We start from the raw sequence: 13,561 nt of genomic DNA, 5'->3' as shown, positions 1-13,561 counted from the left end.
TAGCCTTGCTAGTTTATTTTATATTTTTTAGTTTCTGTGGCTGGTATTGGATTGCTTATTGATAGTTGCTTAATTATAGGAAGAAGAGGAAAGGCTATGAAGATGATGATTATGTCTCAAAGAAATCCAAACATGAGGAGGTATGTTTTACCCCAAAGATGAACTCTAAGTCATTTTTGTTATGCATTCTGGTGTGTCTATACTGTTCAGATTTATTATCCAAGAGTAAAAACACTATAGAAGTGAAAGAATTACAGAGTTGTGAGTTTTTCCATTTTATGCATACTTCCTTATGTATACAGTGCTATTGTCCATTATTAAAGGGATTTTTCTCTCTTCTGTCTTTACTTGAAGAATCCTTCCTGTGTTCATAGAAAGCAAAAGGGATACTACACATACATACTACAGTTTTGCTTTATTTCTTATTCTCCAAGGATTTTACCCTTACCCCCTTTTTAAAAAAAATTTGCACCTGTCATGTCAGATAAGTGAATAATCAGAGGCAGAAGGTCACAGCTGTAACCTTTATTCCTCATTGGAGGAGTCTGGTGAGACCATGCCAACACTACTAACAGTGAAGTATTACAAAATTTCCTGGTTTATCTTTCGTAATCCACATACGTAAAAGGAAGAGAATATTTTCCTAATGGGAGGTAAAAGGTAAACAATACTGGTTATGCTTCAGTGTTATCCTTACCACATTTTTTTTCCTTCTTAGGAAGAATGGACTGATGACGACCTGGTAGAATCTCTCTAACCATTTGAAGTTCAGTTGTCAATGCTAACTAATCAAGAGAAGTAGGAAGCATATCAAACGTTTAACTTTATTTAAAAAGTATAATGTGAAAACATAAAATATATTAACCTATTTGTTTTTTCCCCCCTTTCACAGTAACTTCTTTATGTAAAATAAAACATCTTCAAAAGAGCTAGAATAGCACCTGTTTTGGATATTCTTATTCCATCATGACTCATATCAAATTAAAGCTGCAACTTATTTGCCTAATCATTTTTTTAAGCAAAATATGATAGATAAACCTATGCTTTTTATAAAAAAGGCACCACAAAAACAAAATTCAGTAGCCAACTTTAAAAGTGTTGTAAGGAATGTGGTTTGCCCTCTAGAAACATTTACAAACGGTTTTTTGAATGCCATCCTGATATATTTAGCTGTTTTTGCCTTACTATTAAACTGCCGAAGGTATTTTCAACTGTTACATGGTACTGAAAGCTAGTCATCATCTGGGTAATGAATATTATTTATTTTCCTTCGTTACCCGAAAACATTTCCAAATGGGTTTTTTTTAAATCAAATATATGATTTTGAATAGCTGTCAGCATAAAACTCTTAGGCTGGTATAGATAAAAGTAGGTAGCAGCAAATTGTATATTCAGTTGTGGTTTTTAAATAATTTTGTTTTGAGGTAGGGCCTTGCTGTGTTATCCAGGCTGTCTCAAACTCCTAGGCTCTGGCAATCCTCTGCCTCAGTTTCCTGAGTAACTGAGCCAACAGGCACACACTACCATGGCCTTATAAGTAACCTATTACATCACCTATAAGTGAGTCTGTGTAAGTAGATTATAACAACAGTTACTAGGAATTTTGCAGATTAAATATGTTCAAGAAATTTAATTCAAATTGAAATGAGCTGATATAAAAATATAAAAGCACAGACTATGACAGCAAATAATTACTTAGATGATATGAATCATGGCTGCCTCTATTTCAATATGTGACCTTGGTAAGTTATTAAACCTCTGTGTGCCAGTTTCCCACACCTAAATATAGGGAAGACAATAATGCCTACTCCTTATAGGATTAATTAGAATAGTACTTGCATACACTAAGTATTCAGTAAGTCTTAGCTATTATAGTTGGAACCAAACAAACAGCGGACGTCGGTATATCAAGCCAGATTTTTTTCCAAGAAAACTGGCTTGAAGAAATTCTGAGAAATTTGTGTCCTGAATCTAATTAAATTGCACGAATATACACACCTCCTCAGTCTCAGTACATCCCAGGCTGTACTTTACTTTCCAGAAGGGTAGGTACCATTATAATTACATCTTTATATTTTAAGGCAGTACTTACTATATGCATATTCATCTCTCTCTCTAACAATCCTTTATATTGTAGGTTTGAGTTTTGTGAGGTTTTTTTCCCTTCTCATTCTGGAGTGAAATGAATAAAATTCATGACGGTGAGATTTTGCAAAAGCAGAGTGGAAGAAGCCAAAAGTTATAAATCCTCCATTGTAGTCCTAGTTAAGTACATTGCTGCTAGGCTGTAGACAGAATTGCAAGATGTTCACAATTTGTCTCATTTTCCCTTTCAGATCGCCAAACTTTGGCATCAGAGCAAGGTTCACACTTACTACTGAAAATTTTCCCACCCAACCCCATTAAAAAAGTTAAAGTTTGAGAGATTTTATTTCAACACTGACAAGCTAGTTACTACCTACAAAGGTAAGTAACAAGTTTCCATTTCAACTTGAGAGACAAATTACATTAAAATATAAGAAGCGCAGGGTAAGTAAGGTTTGTGATTTTAAATAAAAGGGAGAAGAATTTCAGGCTGAAGAATGACAGCTTAGTATGGCTAAAGATTGAGGGGCGATTAGTGGAAACCAAAATGCACAGCAAAAATATCTTGACTAGTTCATATCCTCCCTGTCAGCTATCATGTAACCAAGGAGACCACCTGGGATACTATGTTGGTCCAAGTTCAGCTGAAATACAGAAGGGATGGAAAAGAGTAAAGGAGAATAATTTGATAAAGAGCCAAGAAGGGAGAGAATGGAATGAATTGAGTTGATGTCAAGGAAAAGGAGCACAGGACTTGAGATTTTTGGTATCAGTGTTGAACTGTGATTGAAGTCACATAAGGTTAGCAGCTCCCATAGAAATAATTGACTTTTGTAGCTTGAAACTATTAAGCAGACACCTTTTAAACTCTGAAAATTTTTTCCCTGTATCTTATACATTGGAGGAATAGCATAAAATGTTGCTCTTGGAATCTAGGCCTTTCCTTACTGTGGGAACACCACCTTGGGTTCCTGTCTCACCCACGATTACCAATGTCATACTGCCACATATGTTAGATATGTCTTATCTCCCCTGCACAATTATGAGAGGGAAGGAATTGTTGAATAATATAGAATACTTTTCAAAAGATGCCATTAGCGAAAGTACTGCTCTGAAGCTTCAGCTTCTCCCTGGGCCTTGCTCTGGTGCTAAGGTTTAAACTGCCCCTGAAGGAGGAAGAAAATAAACATATTAAATGCTTAGCTCTATTTAGACAAAAGTAATCAATTATGCAAGATATCCCTTGGTTTTATTTTAACTTAGCCTTTGTGAATACTTCATGAAAATGCACATACAGAAGTAAATAAAACTATACAGTTGAACTAAATATCCAGCAGATACAACAAGTAGTCAAAAGTTCAAAGATGGATAAGTTAAGCAGCTGATGAGGTTGTCTGCATAATCAAAGGGGTAGCACAAATAATGAACAAATACGTTTAACAAAAGCATTCTAGTTAACATAAAAGAAACTGGTAGTTTATAAAATGGTTGAATGGGTGACATGCATTGATCAATACAATAAACCAATAATATTTACTGAATTTAAACTATTTACTGTTGTAAACATTTAACAAAGCATTATGAGATCTAAATACAGTCTTTGACAATTTCAAAATAAGTAGTATGTTTAAAAAATAAAGCTGATGAGCAATAGATCATTCTATATATTTTCTTTCAACAGTTCCAGCAAGAGAAATAGCACAATATTTTTTAAACATATACAGCAAAGATTGTTCCTGTTATAATGACAAACTCTGGAAACTGTAAATACAGATAATCATTGAACAGTCAAATGGTCGTATTTCCTAATCAGGAAGTAGTTACAGTGAGAACAGTCTGCAATCCAGTTATACACATAAGAGAATGCTTTTTTTGTCAGTTGATTTCATAGTTCTTCCTCCAAGAGACAGGAAAACTTTGGCAACTGGGTGTACTGAAAATATATTTTCCAAGTTCAAGATACAGTCATAGCATTTCATTTTGTGAAAGGTGATCTGTACACCAAGGCTCAGAGGTTGTTAAAGATTGATTCCATGTGGAAAAAGTGCAAATAGCCTGCACAGATAGCATACAAGGTTGCTGGCACAGTTACTCAACAGCAGAATCTTAGATTTTGTTTGCATAGCTCACACATCACTGGAATGTGGAAAAGTGTGCTATTTTTTGGCAAGAGCAAAGGAGACATTATACTGATGTGAATTACCATACTGGGCATGCCGAATCCATGCAGAACACTGGGGCGAAGGCTGCTACCTGACATCATTGGTTTTTGTATACTGGTGTTGTTTTTGTTGAAGCAGTTCTGTTATAGCCAGAAGCTTTTTCAAGACGTGCTAGACAGAAGGAAAAATGGTATGAAAATAAATGAAAGCTCAGTCAGCAATTGCAGGATGGGAACCTAGATTTGAAAAAAGCCATATCAAAGCAAAGGGATTCATAAGATATTATCACAATTCCACTCAAAAAGTTTCTATTATTCAGTGATTGGCTGAGCATTTCTTGTCATAACTAAGAATTTTTATACCCTAAAGTGAACAGAAATTCATTTGTGCTTGGCATACTGCTATTTTTTAGGCCAGAACTATCTTATTTTGCCAGAAGCAGTTTACCTCTTTTTAAAAGTCTTCTATTTTTTATTTAATATCTAAGGCAAGTCATTTAATTATTTTCTAAAGCTAGAGGGGAGGAACAGGACTTGAGCATTCTAGTATCTCAGGTTGAACAGAACTCAGTCACCAAACTCAATGCTTTAATCGCTTTAGCCAGTGCAGTGACAGCATTCACTATCTCCTGAAACTACATTAGAAACTAGTCAAAACTCCCTGTGCTCACTTTTTCAGTGGCCCTTATGTCAACTGAAGACATTCAAAATGTAATTCATTTTGTTCTAATATCTTAATTGACCTGGTTTTAAATCCCTTGAAATTCTAGTCCCTGTTTGAATACATCCTAATCTGTATCTGGTTGGTGCAGATGGCAGATAGAAGTCTATGTAGTCTACTGCATCTGAATCCCTATAAATTCCTGTAAGAGTTAGTTAGAAGTGCAGCTTTCAAGGCCACACTTCAGAATCTCTGGATGTGAAATCTGACAAACATCCCAAATAACAGTAATTTGTTTCACAATTTGAGAATCACTTTGGTCATGCACTCTATCTGTATGTGACAGAAGACAGAAACTGGAAAAAAAAAAAAAAATCAATACTGACTTACTGGCAATTTTCACATATGCCACCAAAGTATATTAACACTGTTTTCCCATACAATCAACATTCAGACTCAAGAGCAAAATCTGATGTTTTTCAGTTTTAAATGTACATCATTTTAGTTTGGGCCTGTTATTTCTGTCTGCCGAGATCTTTTGTTATATAATTCAGAGTCTCAAAAATTTAATATAACAAGATAAAAATGTTAACCAGAATTCAGCTGTTTATTACCTCTCAGAGTGTTAACCCTTGAAATACCACTGATAATGAAGGCTGGTAAACACTTACCTGCTGTGCACCACGCTCATTACTGAGTGTTCGAAGTTCATCTGAATGAGCCACACAAATCTCATGCAGTGCTGCTAAATCACGGGACAGGTCAGTTCTAGGATGCTCTGTAGTGTCTGGAAGTTCAGGTACATTCTTCAAGGGAATCATAAAATTGCATTTAGAATGTAACTACAATTTTTTTTTTTTTTTTTTTTTTTTTTTGAGATGGTGGAGTTTCGCTCTTGTTGCCCAGGCTGGAGTGCAATGGCATCATCTTGGTTCACTGCAACCTCCGCCTGCCAGGTTCAAGCAATTCTCCTGCCTCAGCCTTCCGAGTAGCTGGGATTACAAGAACCTATCACCATGCCAGGCTAATTTTTTGTTAGGAATACAAATCTTTATAGTTTCATGTGAAAATATTCTAATTGGGTATTTTAGATAATTTTTTTAAATTCTCAAATTTCTCAAAATTCTAAAGATTCTTACTGAAATATTCAGCATTGATTATGGTAAAATATAAACTCTGTAACCTTTGTATTCACATGAAAGCCAGATTTTATTTTCTTCCATAGCATGGCAGGATATGGTACAATATTATTGCTATTCAAAAAATAATGGTGGAGGATGTGGCTTCATAACAATTTATATCTGAAATCTAGAACATATGCCAAACAGTATAGGTTAACTGCTAATCTGTATTAAATTCAACCTCTTAAAATTCCTAGACTAAATTTCGTTATTAAGCTCCTGTAGTTTGTCCAAATTGATCTGTATATAAGTAGGAGCTGCACTATGAAAATGCAATGAGAATATGTAAGGTTTGCAATTATCTGTGGACTGTGCTCAGAATGCTTGCTAATATGTGGGAATAATCAGTGTTAATTATGATACTTTTAGATAAGGTTCATAAAGTAACTGAGTCACTAGAATTAAAGTTTATAGTATAGGTTGAATGTCACTTAACCCAAAATGCTTGGGACTAGAAGTGTTTAGGATTTTGGAATATTTATTTGCAGTATACTTGCCAGCTGAGCATCCCCAATCCAAAAATCCAAAATTGGAAATTTTCCAAGTAGCCTTTCCTGTTGGCGCTCAAAAAGTTTTGGCTTTTTCAGCATTTCAGATTTCGAATTAGGGATACTCAACCTGTAGTTTATTATCAACACTAAATGCCAATGTTATTTAAGCCTTGGAGTAACATTTAGCAAGGGCTTGGGTTACCAGTAAAATGGGGACAATATTTGCCTTACATTATTAAAAACTGCAAAACAATATTTTCTATAGGATAAACACAATTATGCAGAATACATTCATATAGTGACTCAAGTAAAGGATTATAGAGATGACAGACACCAAGTTTGCCTTCACATAGCTGACTCTAGTAGAAAGGCCTTTAGAAAAGTAACCATAGCAACACAGAGTTATGTATCACAGGTATGCAGGGGATACTTAGGTAAAACAAAAGTTATTTTATTCATGTTTGGGGTTCAGCAAAAGCTTCCTAAAGGAGATAATAATTGAGGTGGGTCATCAAAAGTGAATTTGGTTTATACGGGTGGTGAAGAAATAACAGTAGTATTATATTTGGATTCTAAGCAGTATGAAATCCTAGATTGTGTGGCATAATTTCTCACACAGCTCCTTTTAAACACTACAGAAAAATGTTTTCCAATGATTGACCACCCAATATCCCAGTTCACATACAGAAGAATGAACTTTTAAAAATTTTTATCAATGTCACAATAAATACAGAGCTATGCCATAATTTTTCATATACTCGTTTTTATACCTGAGGTTGCAAACTAGTGACCCACATGCATTCTTGATTTGTTTGCCACAGTGGTATGGTTGTGGTGGTCTTTTTAACTGAATCTGAATGCATTAAGATGGAACATGGACACCTCAGTCTCCAATCCTGGCACTCCCTAATGCCATGCCATATACCTGGCTCTATTCATGTGTACATGTACCTTCCTGGTTTCTCTTTATATGAACTGAATTACTAATAAGTTTAGTTTAGTTTAAAATTGACTCAGTACCTGAAAATCTGTACAATCATGAAAATTTAACTTAAGAAATGCAGGGTTCTAGAAATTACAAAATATCCTCATTCATAATTTTGTAATCACAGTTTATTAACAAGGCCCAAATGAGGCATTGGTATTCACACTGAATGAAGCATAACACCAAATCCATGTCTTTAATTCTAGAAAAGAACACTCTTCAGTCTATTTATTTAACCTGGTCAGAACTGTGTCATTGTCTTGCTTCAAGCCCCACACAGTAGCAGCAAAGTAGGAGTCAATAGAATGTCATGGCAATCAGATATGATAGCTTTAAAAGGATATGAAAGGCAAGACAGACCCTAAAAAATGATGGAACTAGTCCACAAGCCAACAGTAATGTATGCTTTGGTGTAAACTATTTAGTGTAAGAATGAAAGGTTTTAATTACAAACAAAAATGCACTTTTTTGTTTAGGAAGGCAGACAAAAATTTGCAGGCTTTTTGTCTTTTTAGTTCTGGATAGAAAAATCTTTCTGAAGGTTGCTGCTTAAGTGGGTTAACTCAGCTATACTAACTATAAATCTTAAAGTACCTAAAAATTATATACATACCCCAAGTTCATCTAAAAACATGATCATACGATGTTTGTTGCTTTTGATGAATGGATTGACACCTTCCATGTAGGGCTCCTGAAAAATAAAATGCCTCTATTATATGCACCAGAAACAAACATCACTGTTTCATCTATTAGGTTGGTGCAAAAGTAATTGCAGTTAATAGCAATTCACAAGGATTAAATCATATAATGACAGTATTTTCCTTCTAATATATAAGCAAATGGCTATACTGAGGAGCATGGGGTATTTTTAATGAAAGAACAAGGAATTCTGGACCCAAACACAAATCATAACATATAGCCTGGCAGGCACCAATTGCTTATATATAAATTCATTCAAACATGGCCCCAAATCAGAGGTTAGAATCCAGCAGAGATTACAGGGAATTAAAATAAAATTAAAGACTGCAATAGAAAAATATCTTATTTGTAACCTGCTTCAAGATTCAGATAAATTCAAAAGCTAGGCCATATATGTTAACTGCTCATCATACTAAAATCCTACTTAAAAGTATGCTATAAATGCGGAAAAGGTTAAGATTAACACACTCTTTAAGTCAGTAGGAAATTCAATGAGATAAGAACCTCAATAGGCAATTCCAAAGATAGAGACATGAAAGTCTAAAAGAATGAAACACAAAATAATATGTCTATCAAATTGGCAAAAAAGAAAAAAGCATACAACCCACTGAGTTTTGGCAAGGCTGCAAGGAGCAACAAAAGTATCTTAAATTGCTGACAGGAAATCTTGCAATACATAGCAAAAGCCTAAACCATGTATTTAACTTTAGTAATTTTACTCCAAAGTTCAGCTAATGATTGAACAAGTATGAAAAGAAATGTATGCAAGGATATGTTACAGCATAACAGGGACAAACTGGAAGCCATCTAAATATCCAATATTAAGAACAATGAAAATTATGTATTTCCACCTATGGCAAGATGTCTGTCACCTATTAGGTGACAAAAGCAGAAAGCATATGATCCCAACTGAGTATCAGTCATTATCCTTAGATAGTACAATTATGTGTGGGTGTTTAAAAAGAAAACAAACTCATCTGAGTTTTACTATTTACAGTGAATGTTTATTGGGAAATAAAATTATGCTCACTGATAATTTTTATGTTTAAAAGTGAGAATTTGAGTACAGTGCACCTTGAAAAAATTTGTTTTCTGTAATGGCTGACATGGTGTTTTTTAAAAGTCCCACTATTAAAATATAAAATTTAAACAAGATGCTTTAAAAACAAACACCAACAAAAATTATCTCATTGCTAAATATTTCACTGTTAAAGATTTACTTAAGCTGTATTTTGTGGTTTTATGTCAAACTTGCATTCATAAACTACATTTTAAAATATCAAAATGTTTTTACCTTAGCTCCAAATTCCACAAGATTTGCTAAATTCTGCACAGATTTAGCCACCAATGTCAGTGTTCTTGCAGCAATAGGAGATGGGGAATCTATAAGAGAATTGGGCACAGCTAATGACACCAACTCCAACGGCACTTCCAGCTAAACCATTATCAATTTAGCACTTTAACATTACTTTACTGTTAAAATACTACCTATTCTTCAAGTCAGAACTCAGAAAAATGTATGGTCTATATAATCAAAAGAACTTGAGTTAAAAGAGAAAAAGTGAATATGCTTATCAGTACCTCTAGGCTTGTGAAAAGGGTACTACAAACTCAGCAATTCCCAATGGTTGATACTATTTCAGAGGACCTCAAAGCTTTACCTTTATCACTGGAAAAGACTGTCACTCCTCACATCCTTTGTGACAGTTCACAAAGCTAATTTCAGCCTACTCAGGTTAGGAATTTGCAATCTGAGCAATTCCCTCCTCCCAACATTATTTGCAGTCCAAATAATTCACTTAAAGCTCAAGAACCAAGATAAAGTCTAGGACCTCTGCTTTGAGGAGAAAAACATGATCAAGTCAGGAAGCATTTCCCTGTAGAATACAGATAGTGGGATGTAAATGAAAAATATTGGTGTCCATTACATATAAGCTCTGAAACTTAAGGTAATTATTTAACAGTGAAATCTCATAGGTAATCTACATGACTGCCTAGTTTTAGATAGTGTTCTCTGAGGCCAACATCAGAAAAATCTCTCCAAAAGAATTTCAAACCCTTAATCTTAATAGATTTATAGATTTATCCACTTTAGTAACAATAAAAGATAATTACAGAGATGTGATGGCTATAAAAGTAAAACTTAAGACATTCCAAAACACTTTTAGTACAATTTCAAGCTTCAGATTATTAAGGTAAAAGTGATTCAGGGTCCTACTGTTCATAATGGTTCATTACTATATTCAAAGTCACAAATATCCCTGTTATCCTTTCTTTGAAAGAAGCTTGTAACACCTGAAAGTTATCTCAATATGGATATAAGGATAATAAGCAAAGCTGGATCAGGTTTACCAGAGTTTAAAATGGCCAATTAACACTATATAACTGGTGATCTAAAAAATCTCTAATGAGAGGAACCAGGACTGCTTTCTTCATAAGTACTCAAAGAATACTATTCCAACTGTAGATACAATTTATTTTGATTTTGAAGATCCAGCTGGCAGCAGTCTAGCAATGGGCTAAGCAAAGCTCTTCCCAACTTGAAAAAGCCAACTTGCAAACTATAAGAAGTCATCTATTATAAAGGTTTGAGACACAGTATGGGCAGAAAAAAGGTGGAATGTGTAATCATGCCGTCTCAGACCAGATATTAGATGAAAGAAAAGATAAGAAACGAGAAAAGCTGAAGAAGCACAAGGAAGGAAGGGTGCTTTGGAACACTTTATATATGCCAAGATTTAGAATTGGATAATCCAAAAAAAAAAAAAAACCACATTTAATTTCTTTTAAGAGTATTCTTACTAACATACTAATTTTTTTACTTTCAAAATTTATCAAAAGCTGATTACCTGAGATGATATTGAACATCCGTGGATTCAGGATGGCAGGACAGATAAGTCGAAGAAAAACAAAACCACTAAATGGGAGGGAAATTTTTTTGTTTTTTTAGAAAACACCTATATAATGTGTTACTTTAAAACAATATATATAAACAGAATTTTTAGCATTCATAGAACTATAAACTTCACTCTAAACCAATATAAGAAAGCCCAGGCACAGTAAGTTTTAGGAAATAGTAAGCTAAAGCATCATATTTTAAGAATATACCTATTACATATCTGATTCTTGAATGTATTATTCACTTTCTCAATGTAGAATTTTAGATTAAGCAGAACAGCCTAAGTTGGTTGCACTGATTTTGTTGATGAGTCATATAAAAATAAGAATCCACTGCTCTAGAGAAAAGGTAACTTATTGATAAGTGAAAATGTATACAATAGGAGGCTTGAAAAGGTTTTTTTTTTTTTGCTTTTTACTTTCTTTTCTTTGAGACAGGGTCTTGTTCTGTCACCCAGGCTGGAATGCAGTGGCCCACAATCAAAGCTCACTGCAAACTTGAACCCCTGGGCTCAAATAATTCTCTTGCTTCAGTCTTCAGAGTAATTAGGACTATAGGTAGGGTACACATCACTATACCTGGATTTTTTTTTTTTTTTTTTAATTATTTTTGTAGAGACCAGAGTCTCACTACGGTACCCAGGACAATTTCAAATTCCTAGCCTGCAACAATCCTCCTGTCTTGGTCTCCCAAAGTGTTGAGATTACAGGCTTGAGCCACCATGTCTAGCCTGAAAAGCTTTTTAAGGCAAGACATAAGGAATAATAAAGTTTAAAAAGTTGTCTAATTACAAAATAATAGCAACAGCAAAAATTATACTCATAGCTGTCATATGTGATTTTATCTGCTCATCTTACTTTGGGACAATGTCAGTGTAAAAATGAAGCTTTTGTACATAACTCATTTTCTGCCTCCTTCAGTCACAGGTAAGGAGGATATGTTGTCATGTAGATAAATTCTAATTTCCTTTTAAGAGGAATACACACTAATAACCTCTTACTTGCCCCATGTAAAGACAAGCATTATTCCTAACATAATGAATTATGCAATTCCTTTTACAGATTGACAGACACAATCTACATAAAGACAAGCATTATTCCCAAAATGAGTTACGCAACTCCTTCTAGAGATTAGTAAGACACAATCTCTGTTCTCTTAGAGTGGATTACCTAATATCTCAGCATTTACCTTTGAACATGTGCCTGTTTGCTAATTTTTGGACTCTTAGAAGTAAATATGTTACCTCTCAACAGCATTTATAGAAATGGCAATACATTGGCCGGCACGGTAGTTCACGCCTATAATCCCAACACTTTGGGAGGCCAAGGTGGGCCTATCACTTGAAGCTAGGAATTCAAGACCAGCCTGGCCAACATGCTCTAACCCCATCTCTATTAAAAAATACAAAAATAGCCAGGTGTGGTGCTGCATGCCTGTAATCCCAGCTATTTGGGTGGCTGAAGCACAATAATCACTTGAACCTGGGAGGCAGAGGTTGCAGTTAGCCAAAATCACACCACTGCACTCCAGCCTGGGCAACAGTAAGACCCTGTCTCAAAAAAAAAAAAGAAACTAATATATAACAGTAACAATTAAGTCTTTAAATTTGGACTTCTCGAATTACAAAGACTCTTATGTAAACTTTACTTGAAAATACTGTGATACTTATACATAGTAGGTCTATGAGCCTGAAACCAACCTTGCCAAAAATGCCCCTAAAACGCCCTATTGCATCACACAGTTCACAATTTCTTGCTGTGTTTGCTTAACAATTATGCTTGTTTGAAGCTTACAGATTTATAGAACAGTTTTAATTGACACATCACCCCTAACTGCTGGAATATTATACTCGTAATTCTTTTCTTTTCCTCCCAATCACCACTAATGCCAAGAAAAGCAGAATCTGTAGTTCTTAAATATTATGTCACATCATAACCAAGAGAAATTTTATCTGCCCCCCTCCCCCACCAAAAAAAAAAAAAAAGAGAGAGAGAAATAGAAGCCCCTTGACAAAATTTAGGTTGGAGGCAGGATTAACACACATTTTCAAAATGAATTGTGTAATAATGGTGGTAATGGTTGCCTAATTTTTTAAAAATATAACATGACATGGCAGTGTATATTCTAAATAACAAATTATAAGAAGAATGCTATATTCCATGACACTTTTGCATTAAACTTCCATTTGCCTGGAACTGGTTGGAGTATGCTTAACAAAAGGAAAAGCCTACAATAAGAGTTAAGGATATCAGATTGGGTCTTAGTTACCTTTAGTTCTGCTTACCCACTAACTTTCTATATAACCTTAGTCCAGCAACTTAACCTCTCCAGACAGATCTGCTGCTTCATTGGAAAAATATGTTAGAATAATGATAATGAAGTAACCTTACAAACTCCCA

General features: G+C 34.5%; 2 protein-coding genes across 9 annotated transcripts in view; one reads left to right on the top strand and one right to left on the bottom strand.

Moving 5' to 3' along the window:
• CCNH (cyclin H) overlaps positions 1-13,561 on the top strand; it is a 49,133-nt gene that overhangs the window by 23,972 nt on the left and 11,600 nt on the right. For 5 of the 8 annotated variants that reach the window (XM_064376104.1, XM_064376107.1, XM_064376106.1 and 2 more), the window contains one exon: positions 80-2,466. In XM_064376104.1, the coding sequence (XP_064232174.1) occupies positions 80-374 (295 nt within the window). In that variant the 3' untranslated portion in view covers positions 375-2,466. The remainder of the gene's footprint in view (positions 1-79; positions 2,467-13,561) is intronic. The other 3 variants (XM_064376109.1, XM_064376110.1, XM_064376108.1) reach the window with 3 other exon arrangements.
• RASA1 (RAS p21 protein activator 1) overlaps positions 806-13,561 on the bottom strand; it is a 113,086-nt gene continuing 100,330 nt past the window's right edge. Inside the window, exons 21-25 of the mRNA XM_012477549.3 lie at positions 11,113-11,180; positions 9,558-9,646; positions 8,178-8,255; positions 5,579-5,713; positions 806-4,418 (exon numbers count right to left, since the gene is read on the bottom strand). Of these exons, the coding sequence (XP_012332972.1) occupies positions 4,335-4,418; positions 5,579-5,713; positions 8,178-8,255; positions 9,558-9,646; positions 11,113-11,180 (454 nt within the window). The 3' untranslated portion in view covers positions 806-4,334. The remainder of the gene's footprint in view (positions 4,419-5,578; positions 5,714-8,177; positions 8,256-9,557; positions 9,647-11,112; positions 11,181-13,561) is intronic.

Source organism: Aotus nancymaae, unplaced genomic scaffold, assembly GCF_030222135.1.
Source record: "Aotus nancymaae isolate 86718 unplaced genomic scaffold, 86718_ANA_hifiasm-v0.15.2.pri h1tg000014l, whole genome shotgun sequence".
Lineage (NCBI taxonomy): Eukaryota > Metazoa > Chordata > Mammalia > Primates > Aotidae > Aotus > Aotus nancymaae.
This window is presented reverse-complemented; position numbering and strand designations above follow the sequence as displayed.